Below are 23,516 nucleotides of genomic sequence, written 5' to 3'. Positions count from 1 at the left end.
TAACAATACAAACATAAACGAGAATTTTTCATTTTGTGTAAAATATTTTATAATTTTGTTTGAATGAGTTTTCATTCTGCTGTGATGAAAACACTACAATATCCGTGAAAACTCAATATTGTTAATACTGATTCTCATACCGATACCAATGGACGGAGAATCGGAGATCCACAGAGTTTAGTGAGAACTACTCAATCTGCCGTATGTTACTTAATTTTCGCAAGTTATTTACGTGAAAAGACAATACTTCATATCCCACAAATACCCTATTTTAGTTACTTCGTAACCCAACTACGTACCATTGCATGCGTACAATAACTGATGAGATCTTAACCAATATCGTTAATATCATCATCGTTAGCAAATACCCTATTTTAATAAACTTCATAACCCAACTATCATTGCATGCTTACAATAACTAAATGCAGATTTTAACCTACACAGATGCTATCGATATTAATAGCAAACACTTTATTTTAATACTACTCTTATTTCTCAACCCAACTACAATTGTATACTTAGTTACTTACAATAACTATCGTGGATCTTAACGGATATCAGCAATATCCGTTCCGATACCGGCGATATCTATACCGATATCGATATGGCAAAATATGCAATCCCTAAAATTGAAAAACAATCCATTGCGATTTTTTGCCAAGAAGAGTAAAGTACGATGTATATAACCCCGAATTGAAACCAAGGCAGCAGAAAACACGCTCAATCCTCACCATTTTTTCACCTTGTCGTTATTCATTTATATTTTTCATAAAAATAATAAAATAATAATTTAAAATTTAAAATATTAGAAAAACTCCTCCTTTAATTGGTCTCTTCCTTTTCCTTCCTCTCTCTTCCGCACCCTTCAATCAAACAAAATCCCTAATTATTTCACACCCTAACAATCTCAAATCTCGCAAATCACCTTCTTTGTATACCTAATTCAATCTCAAATTCATCGGATTTCAAGCACCTTTCGTCGTTAAATTAGGGTTTGTTTTCTGTTTTTGTGTGATTTTTTGCGTTTGGTGATGATTTGAAGGTTTAATTGCAGAAAACGATACAGAGATGAAGAGAGAGTTAGCGGCATTGGAGACGGCTTCGTTGTCGGCGTCTCCGGTGTCGGAATCAATCCGTAGGAAAACTAGGTTTGGTAATTCTGATGATGTTTCTCAGCGTTTAGTTTATAAGCGAGTTAAGAGATCGCCGTCGACGGCGGTGGTGGCGGTGTCAACGGTGATGCCGGATGCGGAGGCGGAGGCGAAGGAGGGAGAGGAGAAAGTAGGTAGCTTGAATGAGAAGGAAAGTGAAGGTGTTGATATGGTTGAAGTGTGTGTTGAAGTAGAGAAGGGAATGTGTGATGAGGTTGTGGGAGGTGTTGTTGAGGTTTCTACAATGGAGGTGGATGATAAAGGCGAAACTGGGGAAAGAAAGGTGAAGGAGGATGATGTTGAGGAAGATTGGTTGTCGAAAATGAAGACGCCGGTGAAAGTAGGTAATGGCAAAAGGAAGAAATTCGGGATTGCGAGGTATCAAAGACGGTTTACTCGGTCGGCATTGAAGTGTAATGTTGTGGAAGAGAATGGTGTGGAGAAGAAAACTATAGGTGATGATAATGTCGAAGGTTGTAGGGTTGAGACGGTGTTGCAAAACGGAGGGAGTGAGAATAATAATGGGGATCTGAAGGATTGTTTGGTGGAAGATGGTAGGAGACGAGTTACTAGGTCATCAGTGGGGAAACCTAAGGAGGATGGGCCGGATTCGTGTTTGACGGAAACTAGTGATTCTATGGTTGCTGAAAATGCGGAAATGGGTATTAGTAATGAGGGTGGAGAGTGTGGTGTGGAGAAACAAGACGAGGAGACTGAAACCATGTCAGCTACTCGTACGAGGAAGTTGGAGATGGAAATGTCGAAACAGATAGTTGTGGAGAGGTGTCCTAAGACCGTGAGGGAGCTTTTTGAGACGGGTTTGTTGGAGGGTTGTCCTGTTTATTATGATGGCGGCAAGGTACATTTTTACTCCCATCATTTATTATTTGTTTGATATTTGGTTCTGAGTGTGGATGTAAACTTTATGATGTGCTATATTTGCTAACGAGTTAATAACCGTGAAAGTTGTCATGTATGGCACTTGATTATTCGCAATTTATCTACCCTTGAATATATTTGGAAAATTTATACTCAAAGAACACTTTGATATAGGGTCCGAAGCTTCGTGGAAGAATTAGAGCTATTGGCATTTGCTGTCCTTGTAATACATGCCGTGGACGCAGCGTGAGTATTGGCAGTTTTTGTGTGAAAACCCTAGTTGTTTAGGCTTTTGCATTTTTTAGAGTTTGCTGATTTCCATCTTTTAGGTTATTCCGCCTTCGTTGTTTGAGATACATGCTAATAACACGTACAAAAGGGCAGTGCAATATATATACCTTGAAAATGGACGAAGTTTAATTCAGATACTTAAAGCCTGCAAGAATAGTCGTCTTAGAACACCAGAAGAGACGGTTCAAAATGCTATTGGTCCTTTGCCGGAAAGGAAAGTTGCTTTTTGTCAGAATTGTGAAGGTGAAAATTTACCACCACCTTTCTATTCTTAATTCAGACTTGTGAATATTGTCAATTCAATATTATTATGCAAGATGCTCAATCCTTTGACAAGTGGCTTTGTTTGCTGTCTAGAACCATATCTCACCGTGGACGCAGAATGTTCAGATCCAGTGTGCTGTTCTTGTGTTATGTCAAATTTGTCTCCTACTGGCCCGGCGTACTCGTCACGTAAACTGCGTTGGTCTGGTTTTTGTGCTTGCAAATTTTGTTTTTGTTTGTTTTATTTATTTTTACATGTTTGATTATCTCTTTTTTCATTTATACTGCTCATTTGCTGCTGTCGATAACTTTTCTTGTGCTGGAACTGCCATACCTTAGGTTAGCATGCTTTTTTATCCATTAATGCACACCTTATCCATTGCTGTACGCCTTGTCAGTCGACAAGTGCTAAAGTAGATCTAATATGGGTTTTGTCTAGAAGTTTACTTTTTGAACTGTAGTGGATTGATGACAACCCCTGATAAGGTCTCTTGTGGATTTCATTGTCCCGGCGAGTAGGAGAGGTCTCAAATTAGAAGATTTTCAGCATATTATTCTTGTACGTCTTCTGGGTAACCAGTCTCATTCAGGCTATTACACTTACCTCTGAGTTACGCCTACGACATATCACCTTTAGTTATTCCTTTTAGCTTGTCTTAAGCTCTGCTTGTTTTGGCTGGTCGAGTTCCAGGGGGGTATGAGCCTGCTTCCAAATCTCATTTGAACTAAACTAATCACCGATTTTTTCCTTCATTTTCTCGAGGGTTAGACCTCGAACATGTCGGCCGGCTCTAAATGCAATTATGCAAATGGCGTGATGCCTAAGCTTCGGCTACTATCCTGTTGGTTTCCTTGTATATCTATGCCCTGTCTGGTATTTAACAGAATACAATTAATGGAACTAGATTACAATACTTGATTGTTGTCAGGTTTTAGTAGCAAATTTCAATAAGCAAAATTATTGAAGGAGTAGGTAATTTAACATTTTTTCTTAAATCCTCTCGAAATAGAAAGGGAGATAATAAATATGGGATGGAGGGAGTAGTATATGGAACCCAAATTGATTAGTCAATTATATGCTATAAAATACCTTTTACCAGACAAGGCCCTAGCTTAGTCAGTAATGGATCTGTTGCGTAACCGAACCTGTATGGCATATTGTCCAATGACGTTTTTCTTATTCCTTGTTCGTCATTCCTTTTTTGTTTTTTCCTTGGTGATCATCTGCCTTTTCCGATTCAATATCCTGGTTTCCAGTTTTGGCTGTCTGAATATGTTGTTATTGTATGTAACTATATATATCAAGTGGGCCACTTTTTAACATTTCCATTTGGCGGCACTTATATTTGTGCATAATTAAATTAAACTAGAGACTATTGCCTTGTGGAGTCATATACCACTTACAAATATACCATGTTGGGCGAGGAAGGACCAAGGGAAGAAAGTCCGTTGTTGTGTGCTGTTACGGCTATCTTTTGGATTATTTGTTTGGAGAGAACCTTTCTCGCCTTACTTGGATTGTCCCATCATGTAGATTTCATTTAGAGGAGACTCGTTTACTTAATATCTATGGGCAGAAGCAGCAAGGGCGTTTTGGGAATCCCTCATTATTGATGCGTGGCATTTTCCTTTTCTGTAATCTTTGTGAATTTTTATGGTTTTAAATACTAAAATGGGGTTGGTAACGCTGGGTTACACATGATATGAATGTAAGATGATTTAATGTTCTCTTCTGTTGTTTTCAGAGTTGGTTTACAATTAACGGATAATATTTTGCGTGTCAATTTATTGTTTAAAATATGTTCTGGTGTTTTAGGTCTTCAAAGTTTGGTACTCCTCGTGGTGGATCATCGCCTGGCAAGCTTCGAGACTGTAGTCCGGAAAATTCAGATATTAAAAACTCCATTCAAGGAAAATCTGCTAAAACGTTCGTAATTGTCTGGCCTATCTGTTTGTTTTCTTCAGCTTATTGATTATAGATAGGCTGTTCACTATGTAAAGTATCATTTATTTTGCGTAGTCTTTATCTTTTGCATCGCTTATAATGCATGAGATTGTAGTAAGCCCAATGCCAGTATCTTGTTTTCTTCAGGCAAGAAGATACATTTCTTACCCCTAAGATGCGCAGCAGTTTAAAGACCGGAAAAACTTTAGAAACAAAGACTTCTGAGAAATCTGCTAACAAGTAATGCTCCTTTTCTATGTCCTAGTGATCAACATTTTTTTTTGTTTGATTTCGTTTCTTTAGTAGGAAGGTAAGTTTTTGATTCGTGGTTTAATAGCTGCAACTCTAGCTTATATGGTTACAAAGAAATTGTCATCACCTTGTAAGATGAATTTTAAATTTCCTAAGCTTGCAAATTTGACGCAATATAGCATAAGGTCCGGCACACTGCAAGTTAAGGCAATTCGACAACAAAAACCACAAAGTGTTAGTCCTCCAAAATTTGTGGCAAGCTAACAAAGAATCGTCACGATTTATGGAATCCTTTTCACGAAGTGGTAAAACCATTAAAAAGTAAAGAAAAAGTAATACTCATAATAAAACGCAGGAAGATAGGCTAAAAAGTAAGTGCAAAGATAAGGAATGATGCGAGAAATACGAGAACTTGTTGAATGCGATGGCTAAGAAGACAAAAAACACATGTGAAATGCTTCTTTTCTGCAAAATATATCAAACACAGCTGCAAGCGCTGAAAGCTGGTGCAACTAGAGCTGAGCTTTTTGGAAAGAAATAGTAATCAAGTTGTGCCGCTAAATGAAGCAGACCACTACTAATTTTTAGCGTGAAGATGGGTAGGCTTAGATGGGAAAAGTGCTGAAGGAGGAAAGGCAGAAGCGGGGGGAAATATAATGCTTTCTTAATTGTTATGATGGGAAGAGTGTGTGAGAACATAAGGTTTGGCTGATGTAACTTCAGGTCAAATGTGTAAATGAGAACTGAGTTTTTACCCTCTTTATCTATTATCCTGCATAGCTTAAGCATTGTCATTCCTTCATTGGTAGTATCGACTGGGATCTGATATGCCTGCCCCTTTAGAGATGTAGTAGGTTCTACACTATTTACGTGGTGTGTAAAAATATAGTACTATTTCTTACCGATTGTGGATATATCAACTCCACATCAAATTTTAGTTACAGAAAAATCTCGATACAGGTAGTTAAGTAGTTTTCTTTTACATATTTTTTGGATTTGGTATGCTATGTTAAATACGAGTTCATTACAAGAAAATTATCTGAGGTCTGACTTTTTATATTTCCATATTTTCACGATTCTAGCCCTGAAGTACTTATGCCAAAGGCTTTTAGCAGTCCTGTGACTGTCAAATCTTTAGCCACGAAGACTGCCAAGAAGCTAATGAAAAAGTATGATCTTACATTCTCATTTTATTTTGGTTGGCATTAAATATAGGGTAAATTATAATTAGTTACCTTCTCTCTTTTATATAGACGTTTTTAAATATTACTACCTTTTTGTAATTATTTTTTCAGAATTACTACCGTTTGGATTACTTTTTTCAAAATTACTATATTAATTTTTCAAAACTACACATGAGATCATTGCACAAATTTTAAGAACAATAATAGACTATTGCAAAAGGTAAGTAACTAAGTAAGTGGCACCTGTAACGACTAACGAAATGGAAATTACAAAGCAAAATGCGAAGTTGTTTGGATAACAATTTTTAGTCATATAGGGTATGTTTTATTAGGATTGTTTGGACATTTTGTTTAGGAAAAATAGAATGGGTAGTTTAGTTTGGATTTACCCAAAATGGGAAATGGGTAGTTTGGAATGAATGTAAAGGAGTATCTTCTAAGGCATTTTGATCAAAATTTGCTACCAACACTCATTTTGGTGAAAGGGAAGTGATTTTCCGGCCAATTTGTTACACAGATTCATCATCAACATCCCTAATCCCAAACAAGTCCTCATGCTACAAGGCTTGGGTAGCATTATAGTCGAAAAATTATTGTTTTTGCGCCGAAAATGAGAGTTGGTAGCGTTTTGATCAAAATGCCCAAAAAGGTAGTATTTTTGAAAAATATTGTTAAAAGGTATTAGTAAGTTTAAAAAATAGTCTATATATGAGGTACTAAATTTTGATTTTTCTAAAATAAATTATGTATGGTCCTATGGATGAGTCATGAGTTCGTTACAATGTGACATGCAATCAAATTTTTGTTCAGTGTAGTATCTTTGAGGATCTGGATCACCCATGCATATATATTATATGTATGTAATGTATTCGCGTTAACGTGTTATCTTTGTGAGTTTGTGACTTGTCACTGAATTAATAGTGGCGTGTGGTGTCCTTATTTCGTCCCAATTTGATTTTCATGTTTCCATATTATTTGCGAATGTAGGTCTGCTAAGCCCTCTAAATTGACTCGGGTAGGGAAGTCCTCCAAAAAAGATGGCCGTGTGAAAACCACGAAAAGGTATCGTGGTTCTATACTTTTGTTTGTTCTTGGCTCTAAATTGTTTTTCTCTCGCTCATGCAACATGTTGACTTTTGATTTTTCTTTCACGTGTCCTGTTATTTTTGTTGGTTTGCCCAGGCTCAGAAAGGAAACGTTGACGCCGAAGCCCTCTAAGACTACTTCAGTTAATCGCACCTCGGAAAAAACACCTGGAAAGATTACAAGAAAGTCAGTTCTTTGTTCTTATGTATTATTTAAATTCTATTATCAGGAAGTCACTCAAATATTCATTTACTGCGTGGTTTTGCTGATTTTATATCTCTGGAGTGTTTTTCCGTCAAAGTTAACACCTAAATCTTTGAAAAAGTTCACCATAAAAAAACGACGATTGTTCGTGAAGGTTTCCTTGTAATTGTATTCAAAGAACTAAGGGGTTGCTCACAAGTGTTTGGTTCAATCTTGGAATGGATGGAGTATATCAATAGGTTGGAATGGATTTAGAAACTTGGGTGTATACATGGGTATGGGATTCCAAAACCCTCCAACCAAACGCTAGAATGGATTGAATCCATTCCAAGAGCTCCAACCAAACACCCCCTAAATGTGTTTCCTGAACTGGTCTGAGGATTTATTTTGTCGTTGAATTGATATGACATTCACATCTTAATTGTGTCGGGAAGGGTAATGCATGTGGGACATTTTATTCATCTAAACTTGTGATGGTCAGATACTAAATTATTTGGAGAGCTTCTCAGAGATTAACAATTACAGTTTGCAGCTGGGCTTCTTGTTGTCTGTTCAGAATTTGGGGTATCTAATAATATAGCTGCGCACTGTTAGCAATCTTGGCATGCCTGATAATGTCTGAGATGTTTTGAAGCCATTTATCTCACTTGGAGTTGTAGTTAATTTGCATTTAGAATTGCACTAAGTCTGATCAGCGTTATTCCTCTGAGGCGCTGAACTTCCTTTTTGTTTTGCTCAGGGATCTCAAGCTCCATAAATTGGTTTTTGAAGATGATATCTTACCCGATGGAACTGAACTTGGTTATTATGCAAGGGGAAAGGTCGGTCTATAGAACGGCCTATTTTAGACGCTTAGACATTCACACACTTTTATTCTGAGAATTTTCTCTCTGCAGAAATTGTTGGATGGGTACAAGAAGGGTTCTGGAATATTTTGTAATTGCTGCGAAACTGTGGTGGGTTTTCAATCTTAATCATGTTTTCCCATTCTCTGAGGGTTGTGAATCTCACTCCAGGATATTGTGCAGATCAGTGCTTCACAGTTTGAGGCTCATGCTGGTTGTGCTGCACGGAGAAAACCGTAAGTCTCTTTGATAGATGGGTGCCAAGCCTTGTTTCGGAATTCTTTGCTTTAATGTTGATTTTGTGTTTGGGTTGTCAGGTACTGCTATATATATACTTCTAATGGAGTTTCACTGCATGAGTTATCAATCAATCTAATTAAAGGCCGCAGTCATACAGCAAAGTTTAATGATGATTTATGCTCCATCTGTGCTGATGGTGGGAATCTTCTGCTTTGTGATGGTTGCCCAAGAGCCTTCCATACGGGTAAGTCACGCTGCCTGTCTGCTCTCGTCGCCGTAATTGGAAGGAAGGTACATCGTTATTACGTTCATATGTTGATCTATGTGTCAATGTCGAGCTCTTTGTGCTTGATCGTTTAGTACTAGCTGAGTCTCATATTATCAGGATAATGATCATATGAATGAATTGTTTCTGTTGATGTTCAAATAATAATAATAATCTCTCTTTAGATTTGTACATATTTTAGCGAAGTTGTGACGTTTTCTTCTTTTGTTTATCTTCATCAAAGATGATTGACTAATGTTTCTTTTGGGGAGCTGTACTACTTTTGCTGTTTTCCCCAACGGTATAGATTTAGTAATGTTCTCTGCAGATCTGAGTAATGACTCTTCAGTGAGTGCTTATGGCCTCTCTGTCTTTGTGCAGCTATTTTTTATTCGATTTTGTTAATGCTCAATGTCGTACTAATTACTCATCTTTAACATCTAGCGTAGACAGCTGTATTGTCATCTATATGGTTTGTCCTCCAGCCTAACAATTGAAACATTCTCCCTCCATACTTTTTTGTTCCTGTTTCCCTCTACATGTTTTTGTAAGAAAATTTAGAAAATGACAACATTACTCTTCACAGTTTGCTCACTTTCCCATTTCAATCTCACACCATGAGTCCATGACACTTTGACAGCAGTCACAACGCTCACCCCACACCACTTCTTTCATCTCCTTTGCTATCCCAACCTCCACCCACACCAACCGCCAATGTGCAGCCTCTCCTGCATTCCAACTCTACTATGCAGCCTCTTTAACACAAACCTACAGCAACCTCACTACCCCTTCTCAGTGACCAACGACCAACTCCGTATAACCCCATCTACCTATGACCCATAACTCAGTTCTTTTTTCCAGCAACCCAACCTCAGATCCCTTCCTTTTTGCTTTGGCCCGCCTCCCCAATACCCAATCACAGATCCCTTCCCTTTTCCAGCGAGGAAGGCGAGGCTTAATTTTTTAGAGGCCAAGGTGGCCAGAGAGGAGGTTGACGAGGCTGACAAGGGATGAGCATGGAGGAGGGTTGAGGCTGGAGGTTTATTGAGGGTGATGGTCAATAGGTCGAGTTGAGGAGGTTGCTCCAACAGTCCAAATGTCTCCGTATCCTTTTCAGATTTTAGAAATAAAGAGGAAAAGCAAAAAGGGAGGAAGGAAAACGGAGCTGTTGTTATGGGCGCCTGGCATAGCTGGCGAGTGGAGGTAGGTGGTTAGTATTCGATGTGGCGGCCGGTGACGTCTGGTGGTTATTTGCAAGTGGGTGAAATGGAGAAGGAAATATTGGAAATTTGGTAGAGGATAATTTAGTCATTTTGACATCCAAAACAAACCCTGAATGGGAAGAAGTAAACTTCCCAGAAAGTAACACTGGAAGAGAATACAAGTTTGGAGGGAGGGAGTATATAGTTGAACTATATTTCTTGTTGCTATTTGAAGATGAAATCGAACAGCTGATTGTCTTACTTAATCTTTCTGATAAAAGTGGTTATTTGTACAAGTGATGGGCTTGACTGCTCAAATATTACTTGGGAAATTTCAGATTGTTTTGCTGTCAGCCTGTCTGCTTAAAATTATGTTGATGTCCATAGTCTTATTTCTAGTCATGTTTGTGATTTTGTGTATGATAAAATGAAGCAGAGAAAAGTGCTGATATTGTTTTGCAAATTGCATTATATTTTCTGTTCCTAAATCTCCACCTCCCGACGTATTATTTTCCATAATTTAAAACTGTGATTCAATTATGAACAAATGAGTCGTGATTTTTTTTGTATCAATTTTCATTTTATATCGTCTACCTTCCATTATTTTTAATAGCCCACTTAATCGTTTTGTAATAGTTCAATGTCGGTGCGAGTTTCACTGAGATGAGACATCTTAGTTATAGCTTTTTCATGCTTTATTGATTATGAACATCATTGGTGCTTTCTTTGTTTATGAACTGAATTGAGTTTCCTGGTCTGTGCAGAATGTGCTTCTTTGTCTAATGTACCCCGTGGTAAATGGTATTGTAAATATTGTGAGAGCATGTTTGAAAGGGAGAAATTTGTTGAGCATAATGCTAATGCGTTCGCTGCTGGAAGAGTTTCTGGAGTGGATCCCATTGAGCAAATAACCAAACGGTCCATTCGAATAGTCAACAATGTCGGATCTGATGTTAGCTCCTGCATACTCTGCAGGTATCAAAGCTCTCTATTGATTGGCCTTTCCCTTTTACTTTGGCCTTGTCTAATGACTGCGTATACGCCAGCAAGTATTCTCTCTGCCCCGATTAATTGTGTGTGTGTTATATTTTCAGCTGTCTCAATTCTAAACCAACCGTTAATGTTTTCTTTTTAGGCTTCTATGGAAAATGAGTGTGGCTTTTCTTATCCACTCGCATTTCTAAGTTCTAACATAAAAAATAAATAAAATCCAAAAGCTATTGAAAGTTGAAACAAATAGTTGGGTCAGAAGGCGTATTGTTTTTTCAAGACACTTTTAAGGCTTCATGTACATGATATGTTATTTAGTTTCACCAAAAAACCTGTTTAGCTACTTTCTCTGGTTTGTGAAGCTAATGTATGATATATCGATGGCCATGTTAACTGAGCTTGGTAGGGATGTCAGATTGGCTTGTGTGTGCACGTGTCCTATTTGCCATGACTGAATATGGGTATGAGAACCCTATCTTCATTGGACATAGGGTCTGTAATATGTGTAAAAAAGCCAATTTATTTCAGATATCATGACCCATTCAGCCATTCTCGTATGACATAGACAAATGATTATATAACTCTGGAGTTCAGATCTTCAAAATATAAATTGACAACTGGGACTGAAGGGTTGAGATGAGAAAATATTTTGTCTGTTCAAATCAGTAAATTGGCTGACCTCGTAACTACAGATGGCGGAGTTTTTATATAGATAAAAAAAAGGCTTATACCTGGAAGAACGTGAGCCTTGAGGTAGAACTTCATAGAAGTGGTGTGGTTGGATGGGTTAATTATTTCATTTGACATTGATTGATGCTCTCCTAGTATGATTGGATGCTAATAAGGTTCAAATCATATCTATTTGTGTGGGTCATTAGATCGTGTTAAAATCGGTTGTTTTGGTTTAATAAGAAACTTGCCTCACACCCCTGCATTGGATGCATGTGTGATTTGTTTTTGCGTTTTAGCTTCGCTTTATATTTCTTTATCATATTTTTGTTTTAATTGGTTTCGTTTCTGTAACAGAGGGTTTGACTTTTCCAAGTCAGGATTTGGACCGCGTACAATTATTTTGTGTGATCAGGTAGCGTTCACTGCTTTGCTGTTTTTAGTTATGGCTGGGGCGGGCATAATGTTTTATTGAACATATGTGTGGAGAGGGCATAATGTTTTATTGAACATATGTGTGGAGACTTTGGGAACTCACTGTTGCAATGTTTATATCGGCTTCTTTGAAGCTGATATCTTCTGTGTTGATGTTAAATCCCCCTTTGATGTTCTAAGAAGGCTCTGCCTGTAGCTAGGTGCCTCTAAAGTCTGAACCTGACCTCTCTGTTTTTGGTCTTGTATTTATATTTTTGGAACGTCTTATTACCTATGGTGCACGCTCATCTCGTCATGCTAAGAGTTCTCAGTTTTGGCTGCTGATGTGTCACCAGCTGACAAGTTGGTTCTGTGCAAGTGACATTTTCTCCAATTCACAAAGTCATCCTGATATATCATTCTCATCGTCACCATGATATCTCTATTACTTTGATCTTTGAAGTACTAACCTTTCCCTCTCCCACCATGCTTCTAGTTTTTAAAACTCTACAGGAACTTAGGAAGTGAGCTGCTGGCTGAATAATTTATATTTCTGAAATTTGACATAAAAAAAAAAGCCTGCGGTTGAATGTTCGAAAGAATGTCTGGGGGTTTGAATGTTTGATAACAAAATTGTTCTGTTGACTTTGTCTTTTTGCTTTTGTTGCCCTGTATGGCTGTATGTTCTTGTCTTCCATTTCTTTCTCTGTCATTGTACACTTTCTCTCAAGTTTATTGTGGTGTGTGTATTTCAGGCTAATTTTTATTTTTTTAATCTTTTGGTGTTTGCCAGTGTGAGAAGGAGTACCATGTTGGTTGTTTGAAAGATCATGATATGGCTGACCTTACGGTATGCATGTAGGCAGTTACTTACATATCTAGATTATGAGAGATTGAGTATTTATTATATGATCTATTATTTTTTTGGTTTAGAGACACTGACACAGGTGCATTACAGGAACTCCCAGATGGAAAGTGGTTTTGTAGCCTGGGTTGTGGAAAAATCGACTCTGCTTTGCAAAATCTTTTGGATAAGGGGGATGAGAAACTTCCTGAGTCTCTCGTGAATGTAATAACGAAGAAGAACTTACACAACGTCTCTGAAAGTCTAGCTGATGTTGATATTAGCTGGAGACTTCTTAGTGGCAAAATTGTTTCGCCTGAAACAAGACCTTTGCTTTCACAGGCTGTTGCTATCTTTCATGTAAGTGTTTACTAGTCCCTACAACTCACTACATTTGTATAGCAAGTAGTCTTAAAGGGAAAAGTGAGAAACAGAGAAAGGCATATATGGCAAGTGAACAAATAGTGCACGTGGATGAGTTGTTGAATTCCTACATACTTTAAGTGGGTTTTTTTTAATCTTTTTGTGGGATGCTGGTTTGAATTTCTTTGAAATGGGAAGAATAGTGAATCCAAATGAAAATGTCTTATTTACAGTATTGATCTATCTGTTGACTGCCTGCCTGAATATGTTTGCCTAGCATTTCCTTTTTGTTAGCATTAAGTAAAACTGCATTAGTATCTTTGACTCGAATTATGAACAATTATGCAAACCTCTTTTTGTTTCTGGTTTGTAATATTCTAGGAATCCTTTTCTCCAATAGTTGAAGTGGTGTCTGGACATGACCTGATTCCTGCAATGGTTTATGGGTAAGCATTTTGTCCTTTAATGCATGTGTTTCGAACTTGAATCCGTTGAAGAATGATTAACATAGTCTGTTTCCTTGTGTGTTCTCCTTCATCTGTCAGGAGGAATGTAGGGGGGCAAGAGTATGGAGGGATGTATTGTGCTGTCTTAACCGTTAAGTAAGGATCTTTATCTTATGTTTCAGTGCTGTCTGTTTCAATTTTCAAATTCCAGTTCTTCTAACATTTTTAAATATTATACAGATCGGTGGTTGTCTCAGCTGCAATTTTTCGTGTTTTTGGCCCAGAAGTCGCTGAACTTCCATTGGTTGCAACAAGTAGCGGTAACCATGGCAAAGTAAGGATTATTTTAACAGCGCTAAAGGTTTAGCTTGTTAAGTTTCTTTGCAATAGTGCCATTGACTCATGTCTAAATCATGTCGTTCGCTGGATTCTCCTATTTGAGGGTGGGGGACTCGGGACTCAGGACCTTATCTACAATGTGTGTTCAAATAAAAAAGGAAATAAATGGCACTTTTGCAGAAATATTTCGAAGTATTCAGGATGATCAAAATATAATACCAACTGCTATAATAGTGCCTCACGGAGCTTAAAGGGTTGTCATTACTTTCTTGCAGGGTTATTTTCAAGCATTGTATGCATGTATTGAAGGACTTTTGACCACCCTCAAAATCAAGACCTTTGTTCTGCCAGCTGCCGAGGAAGCGAAATCCATTTGGATAGATCGTTTTGGTTTCAAAAAAATGACACCTGATCAGGTCAAACCATGTATTCCGTATATCTTATATTTCCTGTGGGAAAATTTGATTACATGATATTAACACACAGTTGCTGAATTCTTGCAGCTCGGTCAACTCAAGAGTAATTTCTGGTCAATGGTGCGCTTTGAAGGAACGTCTATGTTACATAAGCCAATTCCCGAGTGTACCCCTGTCCAAAGTTCAGGAGATTAGTCATCCTCTAACTAGAATGGTGGTCTCTGCATGGGAAGTTTTACATTGTTGGTAGTCTCTTCAATCTATATTCAAGACTACAGGCAGAGTTAGTTTTTTTTGTAATTTATGCAGGATGTTTTCTAATTGTGATTTTGTCTGTAATTAATTTTCGTTCCGAGTGCGTTAAAAGTTCGAGGAGGATAGGGGGAGACGGTGCGCTAATCAGGGTTTAAATGGGTATATCATTAATTTATTACATTGAAACGATGAGATGAAACTTTTTTTTTTTTTTTAACCCATTGAAGGGTCAAATTTTGTGAAGTTAAGAATTTCTTGGTTCTGACATGGCAAACCTTCCAATTCATGTTCTTTTTATTCCATATCTTTGGTATCATTTTACGAATATTCGGTTGAGCCTTGGAAGAATTACAGAGAAGTTAGACCCTGTAATGGCTCAGGCTAGGTGATGTATTGAGGGGTATTTTAATTTCCTTTCCAAGAGTTGCTAGATTGGCCAGTTATTTTTTTTATTTTTTTTTTATGGAAACTAGTATTGATTACAAATCAAAGGCTACAACAGCTAGTCCGTGTGCCTTTTCATTCATAACATGCGGAATAAACAAAATCGAATAACAATGAAAATTAGGAGCAAGATTTCAAATTTTTGTGATCAAACATTTGATCTCATGTGGTTTGTTTTCCAACCCAAAGTATTTTGTAGAATAAACTTCTGGCAGTCACTCACTATAGAAAAATGGAGAAGAATATTCTTTGATGTCCAGAGAGTTAGTTCCAAAAAAAATCCTTTTGCCCCTTGCCTGTAATTCTCTCTTAGTGCTCGAAAATAACTTCTCCAATTTGGTCTTTAATAATCCATCCGATCGCTGCTTCACACGACTTGTGCCATCCTACATCAACAAAACCTCGAAGAAGGGAACAATGTTGTATCTAAGATTGGACATCCCTCCATAACTAAGCGACGCAATATTTGTTCATCATCATTTGTTTATGTCCTTTGATTTTGGTTTTTTGCATTTGTCTATAAGAATAAATTGAGTGAAAATTTATGTTTTTTTTGGTTACAATGGGATTTATTAATTCAACACTTCAAATATCACGGAATTTTCAAAAAGATTCATTCGGAATTGTATTGTCGTTTTATCAATAACTCGGGCCTCGTTTGGTTCATCAAGGAATTTAACTGACGCCGGAATATTCATTCATGTGAATTATTTTTCTGTATACAAATTCACATGAATTCGGAAAAATCGTTTGGTTACGCATGTGGGAGTTGAATTCTTCCGGAGTTGTGAACTACCTAGGGAGGGCTAGGTAATTTAATTTCCTCATTATGTAGGCATTCAAAACTGCTTGAAATATTAAATGCCCACATTTTGCCAAAAAATTGGCAACCAAACAACCTTCCTTTTTTACAATTCATGAGATTTTAAAATTCTCGTGAATTAGATGAACAACAGTAAGTGGATTATACATCTGATGTAGTACATCATATGGTATAGTTTTTGAGCATTAAGATAATGATTTTGAGTTTAATTTAAAATTTTTGAGTTTTATTTTAAAGTTTTTGAGTTTATTTACTTAAACTTTAATCTCAAAAAGTTATATTATAACTCAAAAAAATTACATATAAGCTCAAAAAAATTTGATTTTTGACATCATAAAATTAAAATATATTTTATAAACTCTATAGTACTCGAAAAAAATACACAAAAACTCAAAAAATCATTAAGTATGATGTAGTACATCCGATGTACAATCCTTTTTATCGATGAACAACCAAACGACATCTCAATTACATGAGTTGTTTCTCTCGAATGAGGTGACAAACTAAGAGATATAGCAAAGATTCATGCTCGACAATCTCAGCAATCTTTGGCATTATCAACACTCTTTAATTTGGGCTAAAAAAGTATAGGGTTATTTTATGGGATTAATCCAACCTATGTCTCATCTTCTCAAATTACCCCAACCTATGTTTTATCCCATATTAATCTCATCTTTGCACTCATGTTTCTCGTATTGCTCCATTAGAAGGGCAACCTGCTAAACAAGTTACCCTCTACTCTTAGTCAATCTTTTTTCCCTTTTTCTATTCTTGTAATCAGCTCCTCACCTCCTCTTCATTATACTAATACCGATTCCCATTTCAATTAAACACCACCAAATCACAAATACACAAATTCCCCTTTTCAAGTAATCGAAGACCAATGTACCAAAAAAAAAAAAAAAGTAATCGAAGACCAAAACGATCATCATCTTACGTATCAATTCCCAAATCTCCAAGTATAACGAATTTCTTGGATTGATCGATTTTCCAATCAATTCCCAAATCCCCTCTTCAATTAACCTAAAACTACCAAATGAACCCATAATGTTAATATTTGAAGCACAAATTTTGACATAGGAGCACAAATTGAGTATGTGGGCAAACCCAGATACTGAAGAGCAAACCCAGAATATCTAGTGGTCGCGACTCCTAGAACGAAGTTAGAGGAAAAGCAAGGTTGAGATACTGTCGATTGTCGAGATGAACGAACGAGGTTGCTCATGGCGTGGGACTCGTGTTGGAATCGGCGCCGACGCTGCTGCTAATTGTGCGAAGGGGAGCAAGGGAATCGTGAATTGGTGTGTAACAGTGGAGAAGTTGTGTCTTGTGTGTATCTGGTGGCAGCGAAGGTGATACTGGGTTGAAAAATTACCCAACTTTTGGAGAGTATGATGAATTGATGATATGGCATTTGGGTTTCAAATTTGATAAAGTAGGATAATATCATCAATCTGAAGTATGGGTTTTTGTATTTTTGAAAGCTCAACATTAACCCCTTGATTTTGAGTGTATTATGGGGGGGGGTTTCAAGTTGTTCTTCGTTCCCTAAAATGATGCATATGAGGAAGAAAGAAGAAAAAAAGGGGAAGAAGGTTAATGGAGTGAGAAGATGAATTAACCTCTAAAATAAAGAAAAAAACTGGTTGATTAATAACTTCACTGGTTATAAGAGGTAAAATTTAAGTCGGTCTAATACAAGAAAAATGAGTGCAAAGATGAGATTAATATGGGATAAAATGTAGGTTGGGGTAATTTGGGAAGGGAAGACATAGGTTGGATTAATCTCATGAAATAACCCAAAAGTATATGGGTGTGCCCCTTAAGCCTGAACAGGCCCCGCATATGCTAGGGCTAGGTATGAGAAAAACTTGGTCCATGCCCATTTAACAGGTTACTCCGTATTACTCCCTCCATTCAACTCCACAAGGCCATTATCTCTTTTGCGCACTATTCACAAGCCGACATTCAACTTCAATTTTCTCTCGATACATAAGTGAAAATATATTCATGTGAGATCTTATTTGATTCGTTTTTAAGAGTACATTAAAAATATCTAACTTTTATAATTTTTGCAAATACGTAACTCAAAATATTTGCCGAGTAAAAACCGCGTTGGCAAACGTGATAAAGTATAATGGCCTTGTGGATTTGAATGGAGGGAGTAGAAAGTAAATGCCCTTTATTAAAGTAGTTCTTGTCTTCCTCTAGTCTACTTCAAATTACCCATTTTTTTATTTCGAGTAAATCCAATTCAAACGACACATTCCATTTTTGGTAAACATATTATCCTAGTATATAATTTTTTTGTAACATTGTTTTTTTCTCAATATTTCATCACAACCCCTTGAAAAGGTTGTTTTGAATTAATTGGAAGACTAATGAGTCATTTTTTTTTGTAATGAAGTTCCAACCCCCAACAAACCCTAGCACATTGGTGGGAAGCAGTATGATTCATGTAAACCTTAATTTCCCCCATCTTACGCAACCGAACAAGTTTACAACATGAAAATTCATGAGATTTTTCAATTTTTATGAATTGTCGAATCAATCAAACATATCTCCTAACTCCTAAGACACATTTTACTTTTCATTTAATAAAGAACGCGTTACATTAATGTAAATACAAATTCTTGTGTGACGTAGTCGTACAAAAGAAAAATTGCTCAAGAATTATATATACTAGCACATCAAATAAAATTTGCAGTAATCTAATATAAGCAAAATTAAATGGTGAGTTTGTCATCTACAAGACTGATGATCACATCTAATTCCACTAACTCAAACTAAACTTCCTTATATTCTCTATTTTGAACAATTTAAATTAAACTTCCTATGTAATTGTGAGATGACTCAACTTAAATTTTTTATATTTTATTTTTAGTCATTCAAATTAAATTTCCTATCCAATTTTGCCATTTTGGGATAACTCTTACATACCAACTTGCCCTTATAAACCAAGTTGTGATTGAATTAAAAGACACCATCAACCACTTTTTCTCATTTTAATCTTGTTTTATTTATTGAACTTTCTATTTCGTGAGCAAAACATAAGAGTTTAAGTTTAAGCCGAGTTGGATAGACTTCTTGTTAACTGAAGCTTAAGGTGAGCCAAAAAGAAGTTTTCTTTTGTTCAAAGTTCAAACCAAAATTATGTGGAACCAGATTCTATTTTTTTTTTGAGGTGAAAATCCGTAGGCTTTACTGCATTAACGATAAATCAAAAGATACAGGATTCTATTTTGAATTAAAGTGAAATGATAGAATCGAACCACAACATTTAAACGAGAATTGTAAGATCATACGTACAAAAAACTTAAATAAATAAGCAATTAAGCATGTGTAAAAAATCGGTATAATTTATAAAGTATAATGTTTACGGTTTATGAAGAAATCTCTGTAATTATTTAAATGTATTGCAATTTGCAAGTACTAAAAATTCAGTTAGTCTTACTGAAGACGGGTTGGAGCAAGTGACGGGTAATGCCACTCACAAAACGGATAGGGGGACAAGGTGGGGCACCCCCATGTGCTTCCCTCTCTCCTCTATTTGGGTCATTTGTGAGAGGAAATGGTATCCGTCACTCCAAAGTGACGGATATGTGCCGTCTTCAATGAGATTTTGTGCTAAAAATTAGCCTTTTACGTTCCTAAACGATCCTACCATCGGTCCCACAGTACAATTCCAGCGATCCAATTTGAACAGCTAGTTCATGCTCCATAGGACCATAAGGGACCCGAATTTTACAATGACTTGTCAATTGCATGATCACATAGTACTCGTATTATTTTCAAACCTAAATGCCTAATACATCACGCGTGTGAGATCATAGACACCTCAAATTTCCAAATAGAGTTGCCACAAAATCATAAACTTGTCCTCCCATTTCTGGAATTTAGAGGTACCCACTTGTTTTCCCCCTAATTTTATTACTAATTTTAGTATTTACGTCTTTTCATCTGTTACTTCAACTTTACCATTTCTGTTTCATTTCACCTACAATTGTCCTGTCATCCCTATTTTGAATTATACCTAGTTTTGTGCATGAATTTGATGGTTTTTGGAACATGGTTTGTTAGATTCTTAGGTTGGGTTCTTTTTATTTGTTTCATAGAGATCAAAATCAACTTGTTTACTATCTCCATTCGCAGTGATCATTTGTTTACCTTTGGTTGTGGGTATTGTTATTGAGTGACGGGTGGATAAAGGTTATGTATAGTTGATCTAATTACCTTCAAAAATATACCCAAAATAAAAAAAAGTAAATAAATGAATGAGACACAAGAAAATGGAATAGGTAAACAAATGATCGGGACGGACGGGGTATTAATTAGGGTATTGGGTATTTGTTGAATTTGATGGAAACATTGATGTGTCTCATGTAAATGTTTGGTGTTTGATTGCAATCTGTTACAGTATGAAAAATTGGGTGTGAGTGTGTGTGACTTATGAATTTGGTTGCAATATGTATATGTTTGATTGTATTTCGTATTACTTACGGAATTCCGTAATTGATTGATGGATAAGGAGTCAGATGTATGTAGTGTTGCCTTGTGTTGGCAATAAAAAGTGACTGGTTTCCAGTGGCCAAATGCGAGAATTGCGTTGAGGATTGCATCGAACAAGTGTTGCTTCACAATAATAATGTGTAGCAAATTTAGAAAGCCAGTTTATGGGATACTTTCATTCCTAGTATGTATCGCAAAAGGTAGCACTTAATGCACAATGCCAAGTGCCAACGAGTTTCGTTCTCATGTGCGATAATTTACAAGTACATTTATTTCCGATTGAGTCAAGTACTCGTTGTTCTTTCTTGCTGAATTATGATGAAGGAAAACAAAATGACTCATTAAATTGGCTGCTCTTCTTATTATTGTGAAGTAGCAATTGTTCAACGCAATTCTCGATGTAATTTTCATTTTCGGTAATCTAGAAATTACACCTCTCTATGTTGCCAACACATGAGTAAAATTGCGTGCATTTGTAACCCACTTACGTGTGCTGCAGTTCGTGGGAGCCATTATATATGCACCGGGGGTAATGATATTGCTGTATACGATAATTTAGAAGGGCAAAGCTGATTATCCCTTTTGGGCTCTAAAATTAATTAATTGTATTCGTATAGATAGACAATGTTGCAATAAAAATCAGTGTAAGATATCCTGACATATGTGATGATCATGCATATATTAGGAGAGTGCTATCAGTAGCTTGAGTGATAGATGAACCATCTCAACCAAAACCTTAAGGTGATGGTTGAAGCCCAACTATTATAATTATTCCTATTACGCTCCCTCACTCAAATGCCCGTTGGGCTTGAAGAGTGATTAGTTGTGCACCGGCTCCCCCGTACCGTGTGACCTTCGGGTCACACTGGCTCTGATACCATGATAGATGAACCAACTCAACCAAAACCTCAAGGTGATGGTTGAGGCCCAACTATTATAATTATTCCTATTATTGAGGGCTCAGGGCTTCTCCGCCAAAGCATGTGATTAGTGTTATGTCACCATACACCTTAGACCAAACAGAAGCATGACCTTCGTGGCTTCAAAGGATCTTCCATTTCAGGCAATTTGGAAACAACTGCTTTCGTATTAAGAGATTTACGATTTGACCCAAAAGGGAAAAGTCAATGAAATAGTTCGTGGTTTTGAAAATCATTATCTCTTGATGTTCTCGTGTTTTCTGAATTTTCCCAGTTGAAAGTACTGCTATTAGATTATTTTCATTTGCCTAGTTTCTAGTATAATATTTGGGAAAGCTTCATCCTTCTATGCTTTCTCGAATTTGTGTCGAGTGAAGCAACCAGGAGCTCTTTGGGTTTACAAGTTAACTAATTGAAGGACTAGACTCCATGATATCTTGAATCAGCACTGATAGGTCAGTTGCTGATGATCCTCCGGCAATGACAGCTTGCCGTGCCTTATCTTCAAGCTGTTTTGCTCTCGTTCTTCTTCTTTCTCCTTCTTCTCCACCGTCCATTAGCATGTTGACTGCATGTTTAATATCATCTCTATCCACCAAAACCCCAATCTTCTCTTCCTCCCCAAATCTAACTGGAATGTCTACACCAATGCGAACACCGGTTTTTAAAATTTCCACTACTAGCTTCTCATTGAAAAACTGCTCTGCAAATTGCGGCCACGTCACCATTGGTACTCCACTAGAGATGCCTTCAATGGTCGAATTCCAGCCACAATGCGTTAAGAATCCTCGTATTGAGGGATGGGATAGAATAAGTACTTGTGGGGCCCACCCTCTGATCAAAAGCCCCCTCCCTCTCACCCTTTCTTCATATGTGTTATCGACTAACCATTTCTCGAGCTCTGTCCATTTCTCCCCTGTTTTCACTACCCAAATGAAAGGATGCCTAGAAGCTTCAAGGCCTAATCCAAGCTCTATTAGCTGTGACGTAACTAACCGGCATTGGCTACCAAGACACACATAAATAACAGTTTTTGGTTTCATGGTGTCTAGCCATTGCAAGCATCGACTCTCGTTGATCGAGGCCTTATTGCCTCTCTCATACTTGTCTTTGTTCCCCTTGTTGCATAGAGCAACCGGTCCAATGCACCAAACCCTTTTATTGATCGCTTTTTTGTATTCTTCGATGCATTTATGCTCCAAATAACTGAAACTGTTGATTACAGTTCCAAATGCTCTTGATTCAGCCTCTTGCATCTGGTCTCTAATATCGTCCAAGTCCGGTAATGTGACAAATGAGCCAGGTAGCTGTGCCTTTGTTATTTCAACCCTGTAAGGCATTCCTGGCACCGAGAAAGGTTGTGAAAAAGAAGACACTGATAAGTGAGTTTTATAATACTTAATATTGTGTGATGCCAGGAGCGAGAAGCAGCTTATTCCGTGGAAAACAATCCTCGGGACTTTGAACTTTTCCGCTGTTTCGGATGTCCAAAACAGGCATTTGTCCGATAATATGCAACTTACTGGCGGATTTACCGTCTGCAAATATTCTTCTACTGGTTTTTGCATCTCGTCAAGTGCTTTGTAGAAATTCTTGATGAGGTCGCACGAGGGAATTACGTCTAGGTTCTCACATCCTTCCGGGAGCCCCACCTTCTGACACAAGAATGGGACCTCAAGAATCCTAATACATAATCCAGATTCTACTGCTTGCTGAATGTTAGCGGAATTTCTAACCGCATTGAGAGGGGTAGTAACCAGAGTTACAACCACTCCACGCTCAGCTAACAGCTTCGCTATGTCTATCATAGGAATCATATGACCTTGTGCTAATAAAGGAACAAGCACAAAGTGAAGTTGGCTCAATTTCGAGTCCATTTCTCAAAAGGGTTTTAGGTGACGACGAAGTTGTATGTGGAGAGTATTAGAACCAGGTGAATGGTGTATCTGCTGCAATGCAATTGGCCAGGTCTTATAAGGTAAGCTTGACTTTGACATGTTCAAGTGACACATTTTTTTTTGCATTGACTTGATCAAATATTATTGGCATGACTCTTGATAAAAAAAAAAAAAAACTTTTAAAAGTTCCCGCCGTACACGGTGGGATGTTTGAGTCATGATTTCACAATCATGTAAAAGAAACTTTCTAAGGATCTTTAGCATTAATAGAAAGTTTCTTAATTACTCTTTTTGCTTTGCTTAAAGCCCTGCAATGATTGCGGAATGTTATTTTTAAGAATGTTTATCACATCACAAGGGTGAAATATTTTATCTCCT

General features: G+C 37.1%; 2 protein-coding genes across 2 annotated transcripts; one reads left to right on the top strand and one right to left on the bottom strand.

Annotated features, from left to right (window-relative positions):
• The first annotated feature begins 711 nt into the window (after window positions 1-711).
• Window positions 712-14,787, top strand: LOC141600235 (uncharacterized). Its single transcript, XM_074420426.1, has 22 exons — window positions 712-2,010; window positions 2,205-2,276; window positions 2,360-2,564; window positions 2,679-2,787; window positions 4,402-4,512; window positions 4,678-4,770; window positions 5,865-5,951; window positions 6,954-7,028; window positions 7,149-7,238; window positions 7,996-8,077; window positions 8,153-8,212; window positions 8,285-8,337; window positions 8,419-8,585; window positions 10,573-10,783; window positions 11,825-11,882; window positions 12,675-12,731; window positions 12,840-13,085; window positions 13,470-13,534; window positions 13,634-13,690; window positions 13,775-13,868; window positions 14,149-14,289; window positions 14,377-14,787. Exons 1-22 carry the CDS (start codon window positions 1,069-1,071, stop codon window positions 14,482-14,484), a joined length of 3,183 nt encoding a protein of 1,060 aa, XP_074276527.1. The 5' UTR covers window positions 712-1,068; the 3' UTR covers window positions 14,485-14,787.
• Window positions 14,788-21,511: 6,724 nt separating this feature from the next.
• Window positions 21,512-23,153, bottom strand: LOC141600225 (UDP-glycosyltransferase 73D1-like). Its single transcript, XM_074420415.1, has one exon. The coding sequence runs from the start codon at window positions 23,115-23,117 to the stop codon at window positions 21,645-21,647; it is 1,473 nt and encodes a 490-aa protein (XP_074276516.1). The 5' UTR covers window positions 23,118-23,153; the 3' UTR covers window positions 21,512-21,644.
• Window positions 23,154-23,516: the final 363 nt, after the last annotated feature.

The sequence above is a fragment of the Silene latifolia genome, chromosome 1 (assembly GCF_048544455.1).
Source record: "Silene latifolia isolate original U9 population chromosome 1, ASM4854445v1, whole genome shotgun sequence".
Lineage (NCBI taxonomy): Eukaryota > Viridiplantae > Streptophyta > Magnoliopsida > Caryophyllales > Caryophyllaceae > Silene > Silene latifolia.
The sequence above is the reverse complement of the archived record's forward strand: the minus strand, read 5'-3'. Positions and strand labels throughout refer to the sequence as shown.